This window comes from Telopea speciosissima, chromosome 2, assembly GCF_018873765.1.
Source record: "Telopea speciosissima isolate NSW1024214 ecotype Mountain lineage chromosome 2, Tspe_v1, whole genome shotgun sequence".
NCBI lineage: Eukaryota > Viridiplantae > Streptophyta > Magnoliopsida > Proteales > Proteaceae > Telopea > Telopea speciosissima.
In genome coordinates this window covers 7,981,717-8,002,455 of record NC_057917.1, presented here as the reverse complement: position 1 = coordinate 8,002,455, position 20,739 = coordinate 7,981,717, and the positions used below count along the sequence as shown (strand labels likewise).

The following is a 20,739-nucleotide window of genomic DNA, read 5'->3' as shown; positions in this document are numbered from 1 at the left end:
AGACTCATTCCCCTAATTGTTGAATAAAGGGTAAAAAAATAATTTTATACCATACAAGGGTATTTTGGGAATTAAATGAGCTAGTCCTTACTCACGTCACGAATCACGATTCACGACTTTAGGGAGAGACACTACCGGACTGGATCTGTTTGTACCATATTTTGAATTATTGGGAAGGTTTGTGTAATTTTTGAAAACACATGGGAGGGAGTGTAAATTTTCGTTTTTTTTTTGCAGAAGTTTGATAGGGTTTACTTCTCTTTCCCTCTATTTTCTTTCTAATCAAACGGAGCTTATGTGAATTAGTACATCGACTTTCTATTCAAAAAAAAAAAAAAAGGGTAAAATACACGTGCCCTGTAATGCACCCAATATTCCTCGTAACCCCTAAACTTCTGATAAGTTCATGTACCACCTTTGTTTTCCGTCTTTACCCCCTAAAGTCATTTAAGTCTAAAATGCTAAAAAATGATCAAACTATTATTTCTTCTATTTTTTTTAAAATTTGAAAAGACCTAATTGCCTTGACCTATTTATTAAAATTTGAAAAGATTAAAATACCCTCATCTTCTTTTACAATATAGATACCTATCACCACCACCACCACCACCATTGTAGAACGGATATGCAGGTACCACCACCTCTCTCTCTCTTCACCGTTCACTTCCTCCATCTTTCTCTCTTACCTCCACACTCTCTCTCTCCGCAACTGATCGAAGGCGACGAACAAGTGAAGAAAAAATAAAACAGGAAAAGCAGAAGAATGGGGTGGGAAATACAGAGTGAAAAATGAAATAAATCAAAAAAGAAAAAGAATTAAAGAATGATCTTTATTACCAAGGAGATTCCCTTCTAAAACACAGGCCTCCCTCCACCTTTCAACAAAAACCCATCTTTCATTACGAATCCGATCCATTGCTTTCCAAGCTATCTGTTCTGCAATATCTTAGATTCAATGAAACCTGCCTTTCCAGCATCCGAAGTCGATTATAGAAATTCTCAATAAACAAATCTGCGTTCTTATCAATATCTTCATCAGATGACCTTGGAGAGGGAGAGCTCATTGTCCTTTGAAGTGCCCTTCTTGGAGAAATTCCAATCACTTCTTCTGTATCGATTTCGTCGTTGTTTATCGTCTGCAAACCAGGCCGATCGTTGAAGCTCAATCGCCGCTGGCTCGTTCTACCGATAATCGAAGCAATCCTCCATCGATTAACATCCAAGTTTAATAGAAATCTCACTTTCTTCACAGCTCTCTTTAGCTTGTTCAATGGTAACCAGTCTTCTAAGCCCATGTTTTGAGATAATTGTTAGAGGCATATAGAGAAGGATAGTAATAGAGTGGATCTGGAGAATAGGAGAGTATATTTTCAGACTTGCATTAGAAGAAAAGGTCTAGGTGATTCATCCATCAGTTTGGCTGAATTTCTAGGTTTCCGTTTATCTTCAATTTCTCTCCCTCTATAATCAGCGTTCTATTCAATGCTGTCAATCCTGATTCTGAAATCTTTCATTAAGGTTTGTTATGGTATCCGCTTTGATCTTTGACATTACAAGATTGATGTAGAAGATAAAACAAAGGAAGTTACAGTTTGGTAGCATCTTTGGCTAATAAGTAGAAGATGAAGTAAGATGAATAATAGATGGGATGATGGATCGGTTATGTTGTGATGGTGTTAATGGTGGGTGGCGGTGGTGGTGGTGGTGGTGATGGTGGTGGTGGGTATGTAAAAGAAAATGATGATATGGGTAAGATGAGGACATTTTGATCTTTTTAAAATTAAACAAGGTCAAGACAATTGGAATTTTTTTTAAATTTATAAAAAATAGAAGAAAATGTAGTTTGGTAATTTTTTAACATTTAATACTTGGTGTGGACTTAAATGGCATTAAGGGGTAAAACAGAGGTGATACGTGGAATATTGAAAGGGGGTACGTGGACTTATCAAAAGCTTAAGGGTACGAGGAATATTGGATGCCTTACAAGGGTACGCATATTTAACCCAAACAAAAAATTAGTACAGTGACGTTTTCTTCACATAGTGCCGCGTTGTTGAACAGTTGAAGTCCGAATGGAAACCGTGTCACGCAATGAGGTCCAATACTTTTGCCGGTCCTGAAAATTCTGCTTAGAGGATGGGTTAATTTTATTTTATTTTTTTATGATAAAGTAGAGGATGGGTTAATCGTACGGTTGTTGTATTCAATTATCATGAGGCCGGTCTCATGGAAACATCCTCGAAAGTCGAAACTAGAAACATTTCAAATCTCCACAAACGTGACATTACGCTATCGTATATACTCAACACTAATTGTCGTTGGATGGGAATAAATCTAATACATGGGTCCCACTTCCACCATGCACTCACTATCTACAATAACTGAGTCTACAGGATCCAGTCTTCATGTGCATTATGCACATTGTGAAGGCTTATCGTACACAACGACGCAACCGTGTACCATACGCGGAGGGACAGATCACCAGATCGGGGGCAGCGGTGTCAAAATTCAAACTCGTACCGGGTGGTTCGATCGGAACCAACAAAACGAAACGAACTCTTATTGTTGCTGAATGGGTTGTTTGGAGACCGTCCAAACCAAACTTATCAAATATAGGCATGCACAAGGACATTAACATAGATGGAATTTTTTATTTTAGAAAAGGTGAGACAGTAATTTTATGTACTGGCTCCATGCTGCTAGATGATGTTCTTTTTCTTTTTTTTATTAGCAAAAGGTTTTTATTCCCAATCGTACTTTCAAACTTAAATGGGGGAGAGAAGTGGATGTGTTATTACATTTCTATCCCCCACACCCATCCAATGGTTGAAAGATATAATTGTATATGTACATGACCGTGCATATAAATCGAGTCTTTATTTATTAGTGTTTTTAAACACTTGTATGTAACATTGAAACTAAATCGGATCAAAATCGGTCTCTGATCAAACAAAGTAAAAATCAAATCAACCAGGCCTAAACCAATAAGAAGAAAAATGAGGAGTCTAAAAGCTATGTTTTGACCACTGTTTTGGATCAAGTTTCTCTTTAGACACGGCGAATGGGAATTCATTCACCGAGGAGAGTTCAAATGCACACATGGGGTATCAAAGGGTATTTTGCAGAAAATACTAAAACTTAGGAGGGGTTTATGAACCCTAAGATGGTTGTTTTCCATTCACTGAGCAGTGAGGATTTGGCTCCTCTCCTTAGAGGGCATTGTCCAATGAGGCATCCGACGTACTATACGTTCCGGTGTGTGCCCAATCAACCATTGGAATGTGTGCGGCACAGCTCAGCCATTGGATGCCTCATTAAGCACTCATTGTCCAAGGAGAGGATCCCAATCCGAGGGGGTGGAGGGAAACATAGTCCTATTTATTTTTAAATATTTATATGTAACACCGAAATCAAACTTGGTCGAAATCGATACCAGACCAATAATAGTCCAAAAGAAACAGACAAAACCTGAATCGAACCGAATAAAAGATCAATCAAAACTTGAAGGGTTTGATTTGAATTTGGCCCAATAAATTTTTTTTTTCGGATAAATAATTAGACCAAAATTGATTCAACATTTCAGCACGATCAAACTGACTGATTCACCCCTATCAGGTAAGGGCCCCACGTTGCGCTAGCGTGCACAGGGTGGTCACCGGCTCCCCGAAGAAAAGCAAAAGGAGGAATGGGCTGGTGTGGTTATAGGCACCAGCTGGGCTGGACGGAGAAGAACCGATCAAAACGTCTCTCTCTATTTAGTAAAGTTTTAAAAAAAAAAAAAAAATCTCATTCTGTCCTGTCCTCTCTCTTCAAATTCTTCAACGGCCGACCACTGCTGACGTTCCCTGACAAACACGCTCTTTCCCTCTCTCTCTCTCCTCCTCCCCCTCCTTTCTCTCCCGCTCTTTCATTTGTGTTCTCTGGTATTTCCTTTTTCGGCCTTGGTGAACTGTTTCATTTTCCTGTTGGTTTTATTTTCCATTCGTTTGTTTTTTGGTTTTGATTCTTCTTTCTCTGCTTACACGCAGAGGCGAAAATTGTTTTAGGGTTTCTTTGCAACCTGTTTCTTCCATGGCTGCTCCACCTGCTAGGGCTCGAGCTGATTATGATTACCTCATAAAGCTTCTTCTGATCGGCGACAGCGGTAAGGGATTCAGTTATCTTCATTTCACTGTTGGATTTTGTCATTCATTTCTCTTATGGATCGTGTTTCTAGACTCGAGATTTTTAAAATTTTACGGCTTGTGTGGTGAAAAGGCTGGCCGTTCTGATATTTTTCGTACTTTTGATTGGGGATCTGAGTGGTTTCTATTTAGTTCGGGTTGCTTGTGTGAAAAGTGGAAATGAAGAGTATTTCTATGGTGCTTGTGGATCTCGTAATTGGTTTTGAGGATTCAGGTGGCTTCGCATAATTTGTTAGCAGATAGGCTCTTTGATCTACATCATGTTATCTGACATATGTTGGAATCGTTCGTTATAGGAGTGGCATTGGTTGGATGATCCAATCAGAATGTCTATTGTTATGGAAACAAATTTAACATGGTTTACACGCTCCCATTTTTTCTACATGGATATGGGGATCTGTGCTCAAAACAACAATACAACAAACAGTGGTTAAGGGTTTATAAGAAGAGAGAGAGAGAGAGAAAAAGAAAAGATGATTTGTTTAGCTCTGTTCAGGCTTATTAGGGAATTGTGTTTTTCTCAGTGATCAATCTACGGATTTGAAGATCTTATTGCTTCTGAGTTTTAATCCTGGATTTATTATGTTTATTTTATTTTTGGGGAGTGGTGTGCCTCTGTGCCATCTGCGCACAACAATTTATCCTTCTTGAATTGGACAATTGTTTGTTTCAACAGCCCGTCACTTCCCAAGTTTTTTACATTAAGAATTCCATTGCTGGCCCTGCTTGCTTTACTAATTTAATTTCACCTTCATGTTACTGAGTTCTTCACATAACTTTGTTATGGCTCATTATATACTTGCAGAAATCTCATTTTATTGTCTTTTAGATGCCTGATAGGCTATTGACTTCTCTATATGGACTATTAGTATATATCATCTCTGATTTCATCTTTTCTTTATATTTTTTTGTTAAATTTATTTTCTTAGTAACTATGCATTGAGAATGGGTTTTCCCAGCTTTGATTTTTCCATTTGACCCATAATTTTTTGTTATATATAGGTTCCTCTAGAAGACTGGTGTACACTTATTATTCAAAGAATTATCAACCTTTATTACGTTTCCCTACCCGCTATCTTCTTATTGCGCCTGTATTTGGAAGTCCTTGTGTGTGGTTAAGAAATGTTTGATTTTCCTATCTTGGGTGAGTGTAGTACAAGGATGGTTGATCTATTCAGAAGTCCTCGTGTTTGAAATATAAAATTGAATAATGTATGTGCTTGTTATTGGCTATAGGGTAGATGGAATGTCATGGAACATGTTTGTAGTACTATAGTAGTTTATTAAGTATTTAGGGTACACATATACAGGTCAGAAATGAATGGACATGTAAATCATTTATTTTGAACTCATTGATGTTTTCATTCTTGTAGTGTGCATGTGTGCAAGACTGCAAGTGTGTGTATAGGTTTTATTTTTCCCCATTAAATTTTTGGAGCTGGTTTTTTAAATTGTGGGTTATTCTTAGTAATTAAGTTTTTCAAGGTTGTGAATTGCAATGTAGTTGATACTGTAGGACATTTCTGTGGATCATGGGTATTAAGATGGAGGATCTAATACTGAAATTAGGCAACTATTAGACTTGTGTATGGGCCTTGTTCTTCTCCTATCACTTTTGGTTTTAGTATATGGAACTTTTATTGGCTTGGTATTTCGGTGGACCCTAAGGGTGATGGGCTTGTAAATATTGAGTAGTTTGTTTTTTTTAAATGGAAGTTTCCCGTGGTGTCCTTGGTCATTGCTTTGTATTTTAGTGTGTCTTCGGTTGTTATCCTGGAATTATACTTATTGCATTTATAGTTGGCTGGTAATTAAATTCAACTCGGTGGCCCAAAATAACATTAAAATAAGATTTTAGTTTCCCTTTTTCTTTGTTTTGGGGGTTGGGGGGGGGGGGGGCTGGGCTGCTGTTGGGGGTGAGGAGTTGTAGTAGGATGTTCTATTGTGTTATTCTTGTTGGGTGAAAAATTAACTTAAATTGGTGTTTAGATCCGAAGTTAAGAGCCTCCTCCCCACCACCTTTTTTTTCTCTATGTGTTCATTTCAAGTTTCAGTGTGTATGATTTTAGCTCCTTGTGGTGGCTTAAATTTTAGTTCAACCAAGGGAACAAGGAGACAAAGCTAAGTTGATATTGTAACATTGTTTGTTGAAGTATGTAATTACTAATCATATACTACTAAGTGTTGTGTTATCATTGTAAATTTAATTGTTTGAGAATGAGATGAAAAGAAACGCATGACACGATCATAATTAATTATAAAAGGAAATACATAATAACTGGGTGAGTGAATGAGGAAGGGAGGGAAAGTTTCTTTTTATTTTTCCTACCTCTCCCTAAGATTGCGGAGCATGTTGGATTTCCAAGATATTTCTGCTTGATTTGAATGAAGTTAGATTAAAAAATGGGGATAATCTCCCATACATAAGAGATACTGCATCAAAGGTCAACTAAACTTCAATATTGTCTCCTCTCATTGATTTTTTAACAATGAAAGGAAATTACTATAATGCAACGTTGTATGTGATTCTAAGGCATTAGCATGGACAATAGTATGAGTACTGCAGTTCTTAGCATTGTTGGTGTTATTAGGTCTGCAGCCAATCTGTTTGACATTTTTTCAATGGCCTTTGCAATTGTCATCCAGTTTTTTGTTGCCATCCCTTCTCTTGAGATGTTTCTTTGGATTTAATTAGCTAACCATTGTATCTGTACTTTATTTTGTATGACTGGATTTTATTATGAACAAGGACTAATTAACCAAAAGGCATCTAACAGATGGTTGACATCTATGTTGAACTGGTGAGACAGTGAGTGTTGAGTTCATGTTATGTATGTTCTTTGAGTTTAAAAGATAGTGTCCAACTTTATGTTGCTGATTGTACAATTTATCTACTTTGATATAAATACTTATTAAGCCATTAAAAGTCATTAAAATATAAAAAAATCTTCTATTTTAGCTATGCGAAGTTGTGATTATTCTGAACCATGAGCTATTTATCTCAAGTCTATATAAGTCATGTTTCTATTAGTTGTGGGCTTCTTGTTTGATATAGTTTATGCTATTTCATGACTATTGTCAAGAGCATTCGTTTTCTGGATGACCTGTCCTGGAGAACTTCAGATCGATGGGTTCTCATGCAACTCCTTAATGAAATACTTAATTATCATTGAATTGATATCGTAACCTTTTTTTAAGGGGACAATGGTTTTTTCATAACTGGTAATGATTAGGTTTACCGTTTCTTGTACAACATAATTGCCTACCCTTTTAATGTTATTATGAATTGTTACGCTGGCGGTTATTAATATGGGAAGAGGTTACTAGTCCAGCAGGTCTAAAGGTATATCTAGATCGGAACCCAAGTTTTTGCCACGTGGAAGGTGATGTGGCTATTTCAACCATGCAGATATTTAGTTAATGGTCTGGATTGGCCACTTATCAAATTTAGACTCAGTTCAATCATATGAAACACCCCCCCAAATAAAAAAAAAGGGCATATCAATCTTTCGATTAGTATACTAAGCCCTTGTAAGCATTTACTTGTAGAACCTTAAATTTGAGATGCTCAGGAGTAGTGTGTGTGTGATCCAAAGTGTGGAGAATAAGTAGTGGGGTTCTCCTTTTTGTCAGTGTCCAAGGGTTCACTTTTCTTTAGTATTCCCCCATTTTTGTGTGTATGTGGGGGGGGGGGGGAGGTTACCATAGTTGTCATGGCGTTGCCATATCGTCGCCATGGCGTCCTGGCGCTGGAGGTCTGTGCATATCGACCTACGCCATGGCGTCCTATCTCTCTTTCCCTCTTCAATTTCTTCTTCTTTAATTTTTTGTTTTTTCCCCAACCTTAGACCCACTCTGCTTCCCAAAATCTCCTATTTTAGCCTTGGTTTAGTAGCCTTCAACTAAGACATCCGCCAGATCTGATTTCAGATCTCACCATTTGGTTGCCAGTAGAATTTTGGGGCTATTTCTCGTTGGGATCGGCAGACCTTGGTGCTGCGATTTTGTTCCAGAAATTGCAGGGAGAATCGTCTTTATAAGGAGTTTCCTCTGCTGGAACTACTTCAGTTCACCGCCTCTCTGCCTCTCTTTCTATCGTGTTATTGCAAGGTTGAAGAAATTAAGTCTTTAAAATTGCAAGTAAGGACAACTTATATTATTTATATAAAACCCCTTATATTCTCTGTTGCTATTCTGTTTAACCCATTCAGTTTTCTCTTTAACTCCATTAAATTACAGTTCTGCCACTCCTTTACAACTTCAGATTAATTACAATTCTGCCATTGCTCTTATAAATCTTGATTTATCTACTACTTTGCCATTCAACTTTTGATTTAATTACAATTCTGCCATTGCTCTTATAAATCATGATTTATCTACTAGTTTGGCATTCAACTTTGGATTTAATTACAATTCTGCCATGGTCGACATGATCGCCATGGCAACGCCATGGCGGGCGATGTGTCGATATATCGATTAGACACCCCTCCACCGACTTGGATCGCCATGACGCCGTGACAACTATGGAGGTTACTGTGTATGGTTAATAGGTTTTATGATGAGTATGCATGGTTAGTCATAATAGTTTCCTTGAATGTTAAGTCCCCCTGGATATTGAACTGGCAATCTTATTGTGGAGAACTCATTGAACTATGGCAGGAAATCTTGTTAACAAATAATTTTGTTTATTTTAAAATTTTAGGATTTTGAGGAGAAGAAGGGAAATGAGTTGAGAGGGAGAGAGGCATCATAGTGTAACTAAATTTGCTCTTTTTTCTCTCTTCTCAACACATATGGTTCAGGTACATAACTGTAGTGGATGACATTGCTAGTTATGAGATTTACACACCACCACTCCCCCCACCTCCCAAAAAAAAAAAAAAAAGATGTTGCCTCTTATGCAGGCTTCTATTTTGCTAAATGAATTCTAGGTGGTTACTTGTTGATGTGTCAATGAGATGAATCTAAATTCAGTCGAGTCTGGACTGCAGAAGCATCTACATTACAATGAGAGTGTGACATGTGAAACAGTTGTGTTGTAACTTGTTTTTGTTGGTTAGATGTTAACGAGTATTGTACTTAAGTAAGGGATTTCTATCGAATAATTGGATGCTCTATCCCATGTTATTTGCTGAAGCACCCTTGTTGGGTATTTTATTTTTAACATTTAATTGATATATTGAACAACTACTAATAGAGGTGATGCAGTTGCATTAGACATTAACCCTGTATTGATGTATATGTGTAAGTTTAGAAGGCCCCTAGGAGCAGTTGGCAGTCCAATGGACTGAAATTGACCTTTGGGTAGTTACATTATTGGCTGGGCCTTTTATTTTTTTGTGTTTCATTGTAATGGGCTTAATTTGTAAGCCCATAAAGTGGGGATAAAGTTCGTACACTGGATTAGTAGTTAAGTGTTTGAGTTAGATTAAAATACTTAATAACTAGATGGAATTCTGTTGTGAGTTTATTTACCTTATTGTGTGTGTGAGATTAGGAGTCCTTTTATAAGTCAATTTGGGAATTATTATTACTTCATATATGTAATACAAACCCCAATAGTTGTCGAGGAGTTGCCTAGGAATCCAGGTGCCTTGGTCTCCTTGTTGCCTTGCGTCCATGCCCCCCAACGCATTGGGTCACCTAGATGCTGTGACAACCATGTATCCCCATCAACTCGAGATTATTTGAGTAAAGAATGTGTTTTTTTTATAGGAATTTTGGTGTTATTGAGCAATGCATATGATTGATATTTCAAACCTAATTTCTTTTTCTCTCTTCTTCCTTCCAAGAAGATCAATTTCATCTCTTTTCCCTCCTCATCCATTGATCTGATTTCTTCCTTTGACAATGCATTTGCATTCATTATCTTAGGTCTGATCACAGATTTGATCATTGGGCCTGCTTGCATCTGAGATCCATAATCTGGATTTTCATATTGCATCAAGTGGTCATGTTTCTTTTTTGAATTGACATTGGACTTGATTGAGACATACCCGTCAATTTGGTAATTGGGATTGGATCAGCTGGTCCCAATCCGAGTTTTAAGGCAATAAGGAAGTGCATGTCTGCGTGATAACCATGTTTATCCCCTGTTATGTCAAAACTAAGCTGGTCCTGGCCAAAACACCACTTAGTTGACATGGGATCAGATCAGGTCACCAGTGGCTGATGCGACCCCCAAGTTTGAGTCCTAAGTCTTTGCATGTAAGATGTAGTTGCACAACTACATGATGGCTTTATTTGGACATCTAATAGAAAACTTAAGGTCGTGTTTGGTTGGAGGTTTCTTCGGAGACGGATTCGACAGGATCTGGATTCCTTAGATCGTGTTTGGTTGGAGGTTTCTTCGGAGACGGAATCTAATATTGGATCAGCTTCTTAAGAATGGTTCATGTGGAATTGGATTCGGAAAAAAAAAACTGTTTGGTTACCCTGGGTCTGTCAGGTGGAATCTAGCTGTAAAATTGTTTGGTTGCCTTGGGTCTATCAGCTGGAATCAAACAAACATGCCCTTCTTCTTTCCTGTTACCTATTGATGTCGTTGGGTTGAGCACAAACTGCTAGAACTCGGAACCTCTCTCTCTCTTTCTCTACCTACCTACCTTCTTCTACCCTGTTACCTGTTGATGCTGTTGGGTTGATTACAAACTACTAGAACTCGGAATCTACTGAGAGTTTATTTGCTACCTCTAGGCGACCTGATCTTTAGATTTCCTGCACCCTAATGGCACTTCTACCGAGAAATCAAACTCTGCAACCAGATCTGGCTGCTACAGCTACGTCTGGTCTGATTTTAGAAGATTTGATTTGATCCTACAGCTGATTAACTGACTTGGTTGTTGGTTGCCCTCCATAGGTTCTTGAGTCAATTACCTATTTCCAGATTTGTAGGTTGATTGGAACTCTTGATTTGGATACCTTCACATTGAAACCTAAGCCCTTTCTGCGCTTGTTCTATGCCAAGTTCGAAGACGATGTTGGTTCCCCTTCTTTTTTTAGATTTAATTAATTCCCTGGTAATCGCAGCGATGAACCATTTGGACATGAAAATAGAGCTCTTCAGGGGAACAAAAAACGGCAAATTCCGAGTTTTCAATGCATCGTCAATTTCAAGGTGAGGCCTTTGAAGGAGGAGGTGGTGCCATGGTTGCTACCCCAGTAATCGGCGGTTGAGTTGCAGAGATGGTTACCTGTGAGAGAGTTGCAGAGATGGCTGAAGACGATCGTGAGAGAAACCCTAGAATTCTAGGTTGAGTGAAGTTCAGTCTTGATTTTTTGAGTCCACTATAATCCATCGTGTATATACCAGGTCAAGGAACCTAGATTCGTTTTAGAATTCGCCCCTTGAGGTGAATACTTGTGGATTCCAAAATTGCACTGTAAAATGGATTTTCGTGGATTCTTAGTATCCAACACGGAATCGGGTTCCGAGAAACCAAACACGAAAAAAAGTTAAGGATCCAGATCCCGTCGAATCCGTCTCCGAAGAAACCTCCAACCAAACACGACCTTAATTTTTGTGTTTGGTTTCTGACAGTTGTGTTGGATTCTAAGAATCCACGAAATCCATTTTAGTGTAATTTTGGAATCTCTCACGCAATTCTAACGAATCTAGGTTCTGAATGCGATGAACCATTTGGACATGAAAATAGAGCTCTTGAACAACGGCAAATTCGAGTTTTGATGCATCGTCAATTTAGTGAGGCCTTTGAAGGAGGAGGTGGTGCCAGGTTGCTACCGATTCGGTTGAGTTGCGGAGATGTTACGAGAGAGTCGAGAGATGAGACGATCGTGAAGAAACCTAGAATTCTAGGTTGAGTGAAGTTCGATCTTGATTTTGAGTCTATAATCCATCGTGTATATACGAGAACCTAGATTCGTTTAGAATTCGCCCTGGGTGAATACTTGTGGATTCCAAAATTCCAAAATGGATTTCGTGGATTCTTAGTATCAACACGGAATCGGGTTCAGAAACCAAACACGAAAAAAGTTAAGGATCGAGTCCGTCGAATCCGTCTCGAAGAAACCTCCACAACACGACCTTAATTTTTTCGTGTTTGGTTTCTCATAGTTCGTGTTGGATTCTAAGAATCCACGAAATCCATTTCGATGTAATTTTGGAATCTACAAATTCACCCAGGGCGAATTCTAAAACGAATCTAGGTTCCTGGACTGTATATATACGATGGATTCTAGTGGACTCAAAAATCGAGGCTGAACTTCACTCAACCTAGAATTCTAGGGTTTCTCTCACGATCGTCTTCAACCATCTCTGCAACTCTCTCATAGGTAACCATCTCTGCAACTCAACCGCCGGTTACTGGGGCAGCAACCATGGCACCTCCTCCTCCTTCAAAGGCCTCACCTTGAAATTGACGATGCATTGAACACTCGGAATTTGCCGTCTTTTGTTCCCCCGAAGAGCTCTATTTTCAGGTCCAAATGGTTCATCATTGCGTTTACAAGGGAATTAATTAAATCTAATAAAAGAAGGGGAACCAACATCGTCTTCAAACTTGGCGTAGAACAAGTGACAGATAGGGCTTAGGTTTCAATGTGAAGGTATCCAAATCAAGAGCTCCAATCAACCTACAAATCTGGAAATAGGTAATTGACTCAAGAACCTATGGAGGGCAACCAACAACCAAGTCAGTTAATCAGCTGTAGGATCAAATCAAATCTTCTGAAATCAGACTAGACGCAGCTGTAGCAGCCAGATCTGGTTGCAGAGTTTGATCTCTCAGTAGAAGTGCCATTAAGGTGCAGGAAATCTAAAGATCAGGTTGCCTAGAGGTAGCAAATAAACTCCCAAATAAACTCTCAGTAGATTCCGAGTTCTAGTAGTTTGTAATCAACCCAACAATATCAACAGGTAACAGGGAAGAAGAAGATAGGTAGGTAGAGAAAGAGAGAGAAAGGTTCCGAGTTCTAGCAGTTTGTACTCAACCCAACGACATCAATAGGTAACAGGGAAGAAGAAGAAGAAGGTAGGCAGAAGAAGGGCGTGTTTGTTTGATTCCACCTGGCAGACCCAGGGCAACCAAACAGTTTTACAGCTGGATTCCACCTGACAGACCCAAGGTAACCAAACAGTTTTTTTTTTTCCGAATCCAAATCCACATGAACCAGATTCTTAAGAAGCTGATCCAATATTAGAATCTGTCTCCAAAGAAACCTCCAACCAAACACGACCTAAATGACTGCCTATTTTCACACAAAAGACAATTTTTCTGGTTGATTGGATTCAGATTTCACGTGATATGTATGTAAGTTATTTGTGGATGGAGATTTTATGTGCTCGATTTGTCCATCCCTATAACTAATAATATCTAGAATTCCCTTGAAATACTACTAGTAGCATGAGAAGTATTAGTTATAAACTGTGGAGTATACTTGATTAATCAAAACATTCTTCAACTTAAGAGGTGATTTGCCTATAAATCATTGATTGTAAGGGTTCTACCATGGTTTGGAGTTCTGAGAGTAGGTGTCATGACCAAATTGATGTTGCCATTTTACATTTTTTTAAATTATTTATTTTCAAACAGAAAAATTCAACTCAACGAAGCCTTATATCCCATCCACATTGTTCACATGCATGAATATATTTAAATTTACTGCATCTAGGGCCACCTATGCCTGGCATAAGGTTTAAAAGTTAAAATAAAAAAAAACTGCATAACTCATCTTCAAATGGTCAGGCAAAAGGTTTTAATGCTGGTTACCAGTCTGATGAAGCCCTCCTTTATTTGGGGTTAAGTATTTGTGGCACAAGCCATGGTGGGTTTCATAGTTGTGAGTTGTCACAGCGACTAGGCGATCCAAGGCGTTGGGAGGGGCTCTTAAGCGATAAGGTGCCCGCCTAGGAGCTCTAGGCGTGCAATATATGTCTATATGTAATATAACAATATACCAATGATAATTTTATATAATTATGCTTATATGCAACATAGAAGCAATATCGATGAAATAAAAAAAATAATTATGCTAGTAATGACCTAATATGGGAAGACCAACATATAGTAAACAAAACATAGGATATAATATCAGCATATTCCTAAAAATGAAACAATAAACATAAATCAACGTAAAGTCGTGAAGTGTCAATAAGGCATGCTATCGCCTTGGACTCAAGAAAGAGCTTGGACGCCTAAGTGGTACTTAGGCAACGCCTAGACAACACTTTGACAACTATAGTCTAGGCGTCCCAAGGTGTTTGGGGGGGGGGTGTGGGGCTGGATGCAAGATGCCCATCTAGGCGACGCTTTGACAACTATGATGGGTTTTATCTAAACTACCTTATGTCAGTTATGTGTGTGTGTATTTAGGGAGTTAATGTAGTCCTAGGTAGGTAGAAGGCCCACTAGGAACCAGTACTGCAGGATCTGCTATGAACAGGCAATCCGATTGGGGTAAAATATGAATTTAGGTCAAAATTAGGGTTAGGTTAGGATTTGAGGGGTTGGTTATGTTAGGCACGTGTAGGGGAGTCTATTAGTATTGGTCCAGTGATGATTTGATGAGCGAAAATGTGAGAACCTAAAGGGCAGCAGACTAGGGTTTCGGGTTTTTGAAAAGATGGAAGTGATGGAATCTAGGGTTTAGAGGTGGAATTAGGGTAAGGGCTTCAGGTCGAGTTCTCCAGGGGTAGAGAAGAAGGTATGAGGGTCTGATAAGGGCTGGATGTTGCTGGATTGAAAATTAGGGTTTTGGGGTTTAATGAGGTAATGGAGGATTTAGGGTTTGGCTGGATGAAAGGGGGCAGAGTTCTGGATCGAGTGGAGGGGGTATGCTGGAGATGCTGTGATTTAAATTTGAGATGATTCTAATGGAGGTTTAGGTCTGGGGAGAAATTAGAATGTGAAAAATAGGAAAAACTATAAGGGAGAGGTTAGGATTGGGGCTGTGGAGGATTAGGAGAAGAAGTCTGGGGTTGGGGATGTCTCAAACTTACTTGCAGTTGCAGTGGATGATCGGCAGCAGCTTGTAATGGAAGTAGCTTGAATAAAAATTGGATCTTGGACTTGAACTTGAAACTAGAACTTGAAGAGAACCACTCGGGCTTCACACCGTAGAGTGTCGATTGGATCAGATTCCAATCCCACCAACGAACCACCTGGGCTTCACACCGCAAGGTGTCAATTGGATCACACACCAATCCCACCAGCTTTGATCACACACAAAGCAAATCTTCAGTAGAAGAACAGTTGCAGCAGCTTGCAAGAGAGAAATTTCATAAACAGTGAAGTAAAGAGGAGCTCCACGGTTTGCCTTTATTTATAATGGCCAAAGGCCCAAATTCCTATCCAGCCTAGGCATAGGAAATTCCTAATCCTTCGCTGAGTCTAAATACAAAACACTCCCTCTCTAAAATTCGTATAGAGGTGTAGACCCTAAAATAAAACTTAGAAGAAGAAGATTCTCCCCTAAAAGAATATTCTAAAATCACTTAAATTGCACCAGTAGTTCAACTGGTTCAATTTAAAACACTAAAACATGAAAATAAACTAAGTATAGGACTAATACCGTATGTAACTTATGTACCCCAACTTTAGGCCCATAAAAGTGGCCTATTACATAGAAAACTCACAGGACCAAAGGCCCAACATGTCTATAACCCAACCCTAGACTTATTTCTAGGGAAAGAAGCCCAATTTGGTGATAAACCTGCATCAGGGGTGGTTGGGACCTGCAGATGGCAGCTTGCTTTAGCAGGCTTGTGGTGCAGGTGCTATTTTATTTGAGGTTAGATGGTTGAATTAATCTACCATGTTTTCTATGTGCATTTGGGAAATAAAATTTGTGCATTGACTGTGTATAACTGTTTATACACAATGCTCATTTGTTAGATATATTATATATGTGGGGAGTAAAAACCATAATAAATTGCTAGTCAGAATGATTATGCTCTTTGATATTAACAAAGCTAAATTGAGCCTTCACCCAATGACATGTGGTTATCTAGTCCTGTTCTGCCTTCTCCCAATGCTCTTTTGGTATTAACAAAGCTAAATTGAGCCTTCTCCAAATGACATGTGGTTATCTAGTCCTGTTCTGCTTCTTTCCTCCATGTATAGCAATGCAAATTCTCAAATTAACCTTTCTCAACTATTTGATGTCGTTGCATGAACCCTGTTGCTCCATGCAGGTATTCTAGGCCCTCTGTTAATTATATGATTTCATGTTTCTTCTTACTACTACCAAATCTTTACTATCCTCCTTTTTTTAATTGCTTTAACTTGCATTATATATTGACTCCTCACCTGTGTCTTTCTTTTTGTACTTGCTAAATTCATTTTCAATATATTAATCTTTCATATCTGAAAACCTTTTGATTCCAATTCATTGTTTTAACTTGGTTTTTGCGCTCCTTCTGATCTTTTCAATCAAATTCTTTTATCATTTGTAAACAACATAGGCCATTTGACTTCCTTTTGTACTTGTCTAGGCAACATAGACCACAAGTAACAGAAATAATTAAGGCCATTGATGAGCGTTAAAAAGTGTAGGCTATCCATAAGAAGATAATTGTGTAAATTCATTGTTCCTACGGGTATTGCATTTGTTAAGGTAATTATGAACATGTGGAGATTATAACGAAATGGTGAAAATTGAGGAGAGAGAGATACCACAAAGTGACTATTTTAGATATCTGGGGTCAACCATAAATAAAGAAGGTGCCATAAGAGGATGATGTTGCACAGAGAATTAAAGTGGGGGATGGATGAAGTGGAGAGGTGTGTCTGGAGTGTTGCGTGATCGACGTATCCCTTTAAAGCTTAAAGGAAAATTCTATAGGACTATTGTATGCCCGACTATGATGTATGGGGCGGAATGTTGGGCAGTTGAGCAGTGTCATATAGATAAAGTAAATATAGCAGAAATGAGGATGTTGGGATGGATGTGTAGCAAAACTAGGAAGGATAAAGTAAGGAATGACATAATTAGAGCTTATTTGGGAGTTGCCCCTATACAAGATAAGTTCCATGAAAGTCGTTTGAGGTGGCATGGTCATGTCCAACGGAGGCCTTGGGATGCACCAGTTCGGAGGAGTGATTTGATCTAAATTGAAGGATCTAAAAGAGCTAGGGGCAGGCCTAAAATGACACTCGGAGAAGTAGTGAGGAAAGACATGCATAGTTTAGGCCTTGCCTCAAGTATGACCTTGAACAGAGCTGATTGGAGGGCAAAGATTCGTGTAGCTGACCCCATTTAGGTGGTTTATTTTTTGCTGAGTTGTTGACGATGTCGTTTTGCTCTTTTCTTTGTGCTTTTTTTTTAATATTTATCTTTTCTAGGGGAAACATATATGTTTATAACTGAATGAAGGTTTGGGAAGTTTTCAGTGGAATTTGTTTGACAACTTCAGGAGATTATTATCAGTAGTGTCTGAATTTTTTGGGAATGCCAAAGCAGTCCGTCTGACAATGTTTTCACAAAACCAGAATGTTCTAGCGAGAGTTTTCTGGTCCTATGACATTGTTCTCCATTCATTTTTGAAAATATCCCACATCTAGCTTTGCTCAACAACTTCTGAAGAACACCTTGATCAAGTCTTTGTTCTTGTATATTTAACAATTCTTGCAATTTAACACTGTTGAATGCCATTGTGTGAATGGATGGGCTGTTCTGGGAATCTTTTTTATGAATTTCAATCCTTGTAAAATGGAAATCAGGTCAGATTTCAATTGAATATTCTGATTTTAGTCTTTCCTTATCAAATTCCTTTGCAGGTGTGGGCAAGAGTTGCCTTCTTCTGCGCTTCTCAGATGGTTCATTTACCACCAGCTTTATCACTACCATTGGGTGTGTGCTTTTAATCATTTTCGTCATCATGCATTAAATAATTCTTCTTTCTTGTTTGATTTACTAATCACCTGTCAAGGAAATGATTTTTTCTGCAGCATTGATTTCAAGATCCGAACAATTGAGCTCGATGGCAAAAGGATCAAACTGCAGATCTGGGACACGGCTGGTCAGGAGCGGTTCCGAACTATCACAACAGGTTGATGCTTTATCTCATATAAATTGCCCTTATTTTTTCAGGATATTGTCAGGTCTGGAAGCTATGTAGACGATGTATATCCTGTGTTTGGATGACTAAATGGAAAAGATTGGAACCATGTCAAAATCGATGATCTTGGAGGCAAAATGCCAATCTAATGCTTATGCCATGCATCATATTAATTTACTGGAATTTGATGAACTGTGAAATTAATTGTACTGGTTAGATCGATAGGATCACTCTGTTACTGACTTGATTAGATTTCCTTGGGTTTGTGGGTAGTTTGTTCCTACCCTTTGGTACTGCTATTTTGGTGACGCATGTGATGTATCAACTTTAAATGCCCTCATAGATAGCCCTTATAATAATTTAGTCCACTTTATTTTTGCAAGCCCCAAAATCATCTTTACATGGTTAAGAGTGTTGCTTAAAATAGTATTTTTCTTCTGCAGCTTACTACCGTGGAGCGATGGGTATTCTGCTGGTGTATGATGTTACTGATGAGTCATCATTTAACAGTAAGTGCTTACTTTTCCTTCAGTCGTTACTAATTAAAGTTTGGATTGCTAGATTCACTTTTCAGAAACCGCAAGTTTCTTATACTCTACTCACCTGAGGGAGAGTGAGCCAGCTACCATATGGCTCTTAAAGACTACTTTAGGATTTCCTTTCCATCAGCCACTTAAGTTGTTTGCCATGCTGCAGGTGGCAGGGGGAGCTCTGCCTGCCTCTTATGGTGTTATTATAGTGTGTCAATTTTTTCCCTGTTTCCATTGGTTTTTGTTAAGTGGTTCATTGTCATGTACACAGACATTAGGAACTGGATCCGCAACATTGAACAGCATGCGTCTGACAATGTTAACAAGATACTGGTGGGGAACAAGGCTGACATGGATGAAAGCAAAAGGGTAAGTTCTGCTTTGCTTCTCCTTTGTAGTTGAGTTAATTTACATTTTTACTACAATAGTTCACTATGATCTTAAGCTCATTGGTTGGGAAGTAGTTTGTTTTGAGTTGCATTATCGAGGTTTCTGGGACCCTAAGAGTTGAGAATGATTGGGTGATATTCATGGGCTCTCTGCTCCCTGCTCTCTGATTCTTTTTCTTTTTTGCTTTTTCCCTTTTTCTTGTGGGATGACCATTCCTTATTTTCTTTTCCAGGCTGTTCCTACCTCAAAGGGTCAAGCACTTGCTGATGAGTACGGTATCAAGTTCTTTGAGACTGTAAGTAGAATTTGTTACTGCCATTAACTCTCAGATGGGAAATTCTGTATTATTTTCTACTTATTTCATTCCTCTCTATATCCTGAAAGACACTTGCCAATTGCAGAGTGCAAAGACAAATTTGAACGTTGAGCAGGTTTTCTTTTCAATTGCAAGAGATATAAAGACAAGGCTTGCAGAAACTGACTCCAGGGCGGAGGTATAAAGTAGTCATTATTTTGAAAGATAATATGCATTATTTGTTCCGTCTCTTTTCCCTTTTGAGGTTAGAAATATTTGGTGGTGTCATCCAGGGAGTGTTGAAAGAGGACTACTAGTATACCATTTCCAATTCCTCTATTTATTTCAAAGAAAGTCTTTGATTGATCTGATCTTTATTGTTTTGGTGTCTGCAGCCTCAGACAATTAGAATTAACCAACCAGACCAAGCAGCTGGTGGTGCTCAAGCTCCTCAAAGATCAGCTTGCTGTGGCTCTTAAGAGGATCAAAATTTGGACCTAGGGGAGAGAGAGAAAGGGCAGGTCCTGGAGACGACGCCTGTTGACAAAGATTAATCGTGATGAAAGTATGGGGCGGGTGCTTGTATTTTTCTCCTTACCATTCTTTGCAACTACTATTTTATAGCATTTGAAAGTTAGTTTCTCACTCATTTGTGGAATTTATTATATGAGACACAGTCCTCTTTTCTTCTCTTGGGATTTAGAAAACCGTAATATTGTTTTTTTCTTTTCTCTTTTCTTCGAGAGAGATTGTTCATCTCCTTAATGTAGAAAAGTATATAGAAGCAGTCCTCAATTTTTCGTATGCAACTTCACTGCATGTTGTTTTCTTGTCTTCTTTGGTAAAGAATGTTGCATATCAAAACAATTTCAATACTTAATGAGAAGATGTTAATGTCCTTATACATGGCTGGAGGATGAGGTATAGTCAAATAGAAGTAAAATAGCTCTTTTTGTTATCCTTCATGTCTAAGGCTTTGTTTGGATTTTTGGAGTCCAAGACACCCAAACTGCCAAGAATTGGATAAGTTGTAGTTGAATCGATTGACATGGATAAAGTTGGTGAACATTTCGAACACCCCTAACTAGCATCCAATTTCCAAAATCATAAGAATTGAATCATAGGACACTTCAACTCCTTTTAAAAATTGAAATTTGCCTTTAGTTCATGGATATGGTCTGGTGATTTCTATTAGAAAAATGTGTCTTTCCTGCTGCCCTGAAATGTTAGGTACTTGACTGATACATCAAAAGCTTTAAAGCTGATGTAACGTATTAAATCAAACACTTTAACCTATCCCATATTAGGTTGGCAATTGGCCTA

At 38.4% G+C, this 20,739-nt stretch overlaps 2 protein-coding genes across 2 annotated transcripts; one reads left to right on the top strand and one right to left on the bottom strand.

Annotated features, from left to right (window-relative positions):
- Positions 1 to 899: 899 nt before the first annotated feature.
- On the bottom strand, positions 900 to 1,295 carry LOC122650406. The gene has a single exon (XM_043843823.1). It carries the CDS (start codon positions 1,293 to 1,295, stop codon positions 900 to 902), a length of 396 nt encoding a protein of 131 aa, XP_043699758.1.
- A 2,433-nt stretch (positions 1,296 to 3,728) lies between these two features.
- Positions 3,729 to 20,215, top strand: LOC122652781 (ras-related protein RABE1c). Its single transcript, XM_043846633.1, has 9 exons — positions 3,729 to 3,920; positions 4,028 to 4,144; positions 17,921 to 17,993; positions 18,092 to 18,192; positions 18,645 to 18,710; positions 19,003 to 19,100; positions 19,354 to 19,416; positions 19,523 to 19,615; positions 19,812 to 20,215. The coding sequence occupies exons 2-9, from the start codon at positions 4,072 to 4,074 to the stop codon at positions 19,893 to 19,895; spliced, it is 651 nt and encodes a 216-aa protein (XP_043702568.1). The 5' UTR covers positions 3,729 to 3,920; positions 4,028 to 4,071; the 3' UTR covers positions 19,896 to 20,215.
- Positions 20,216 to 20,739: the final 524 nt, after the last annotated feature.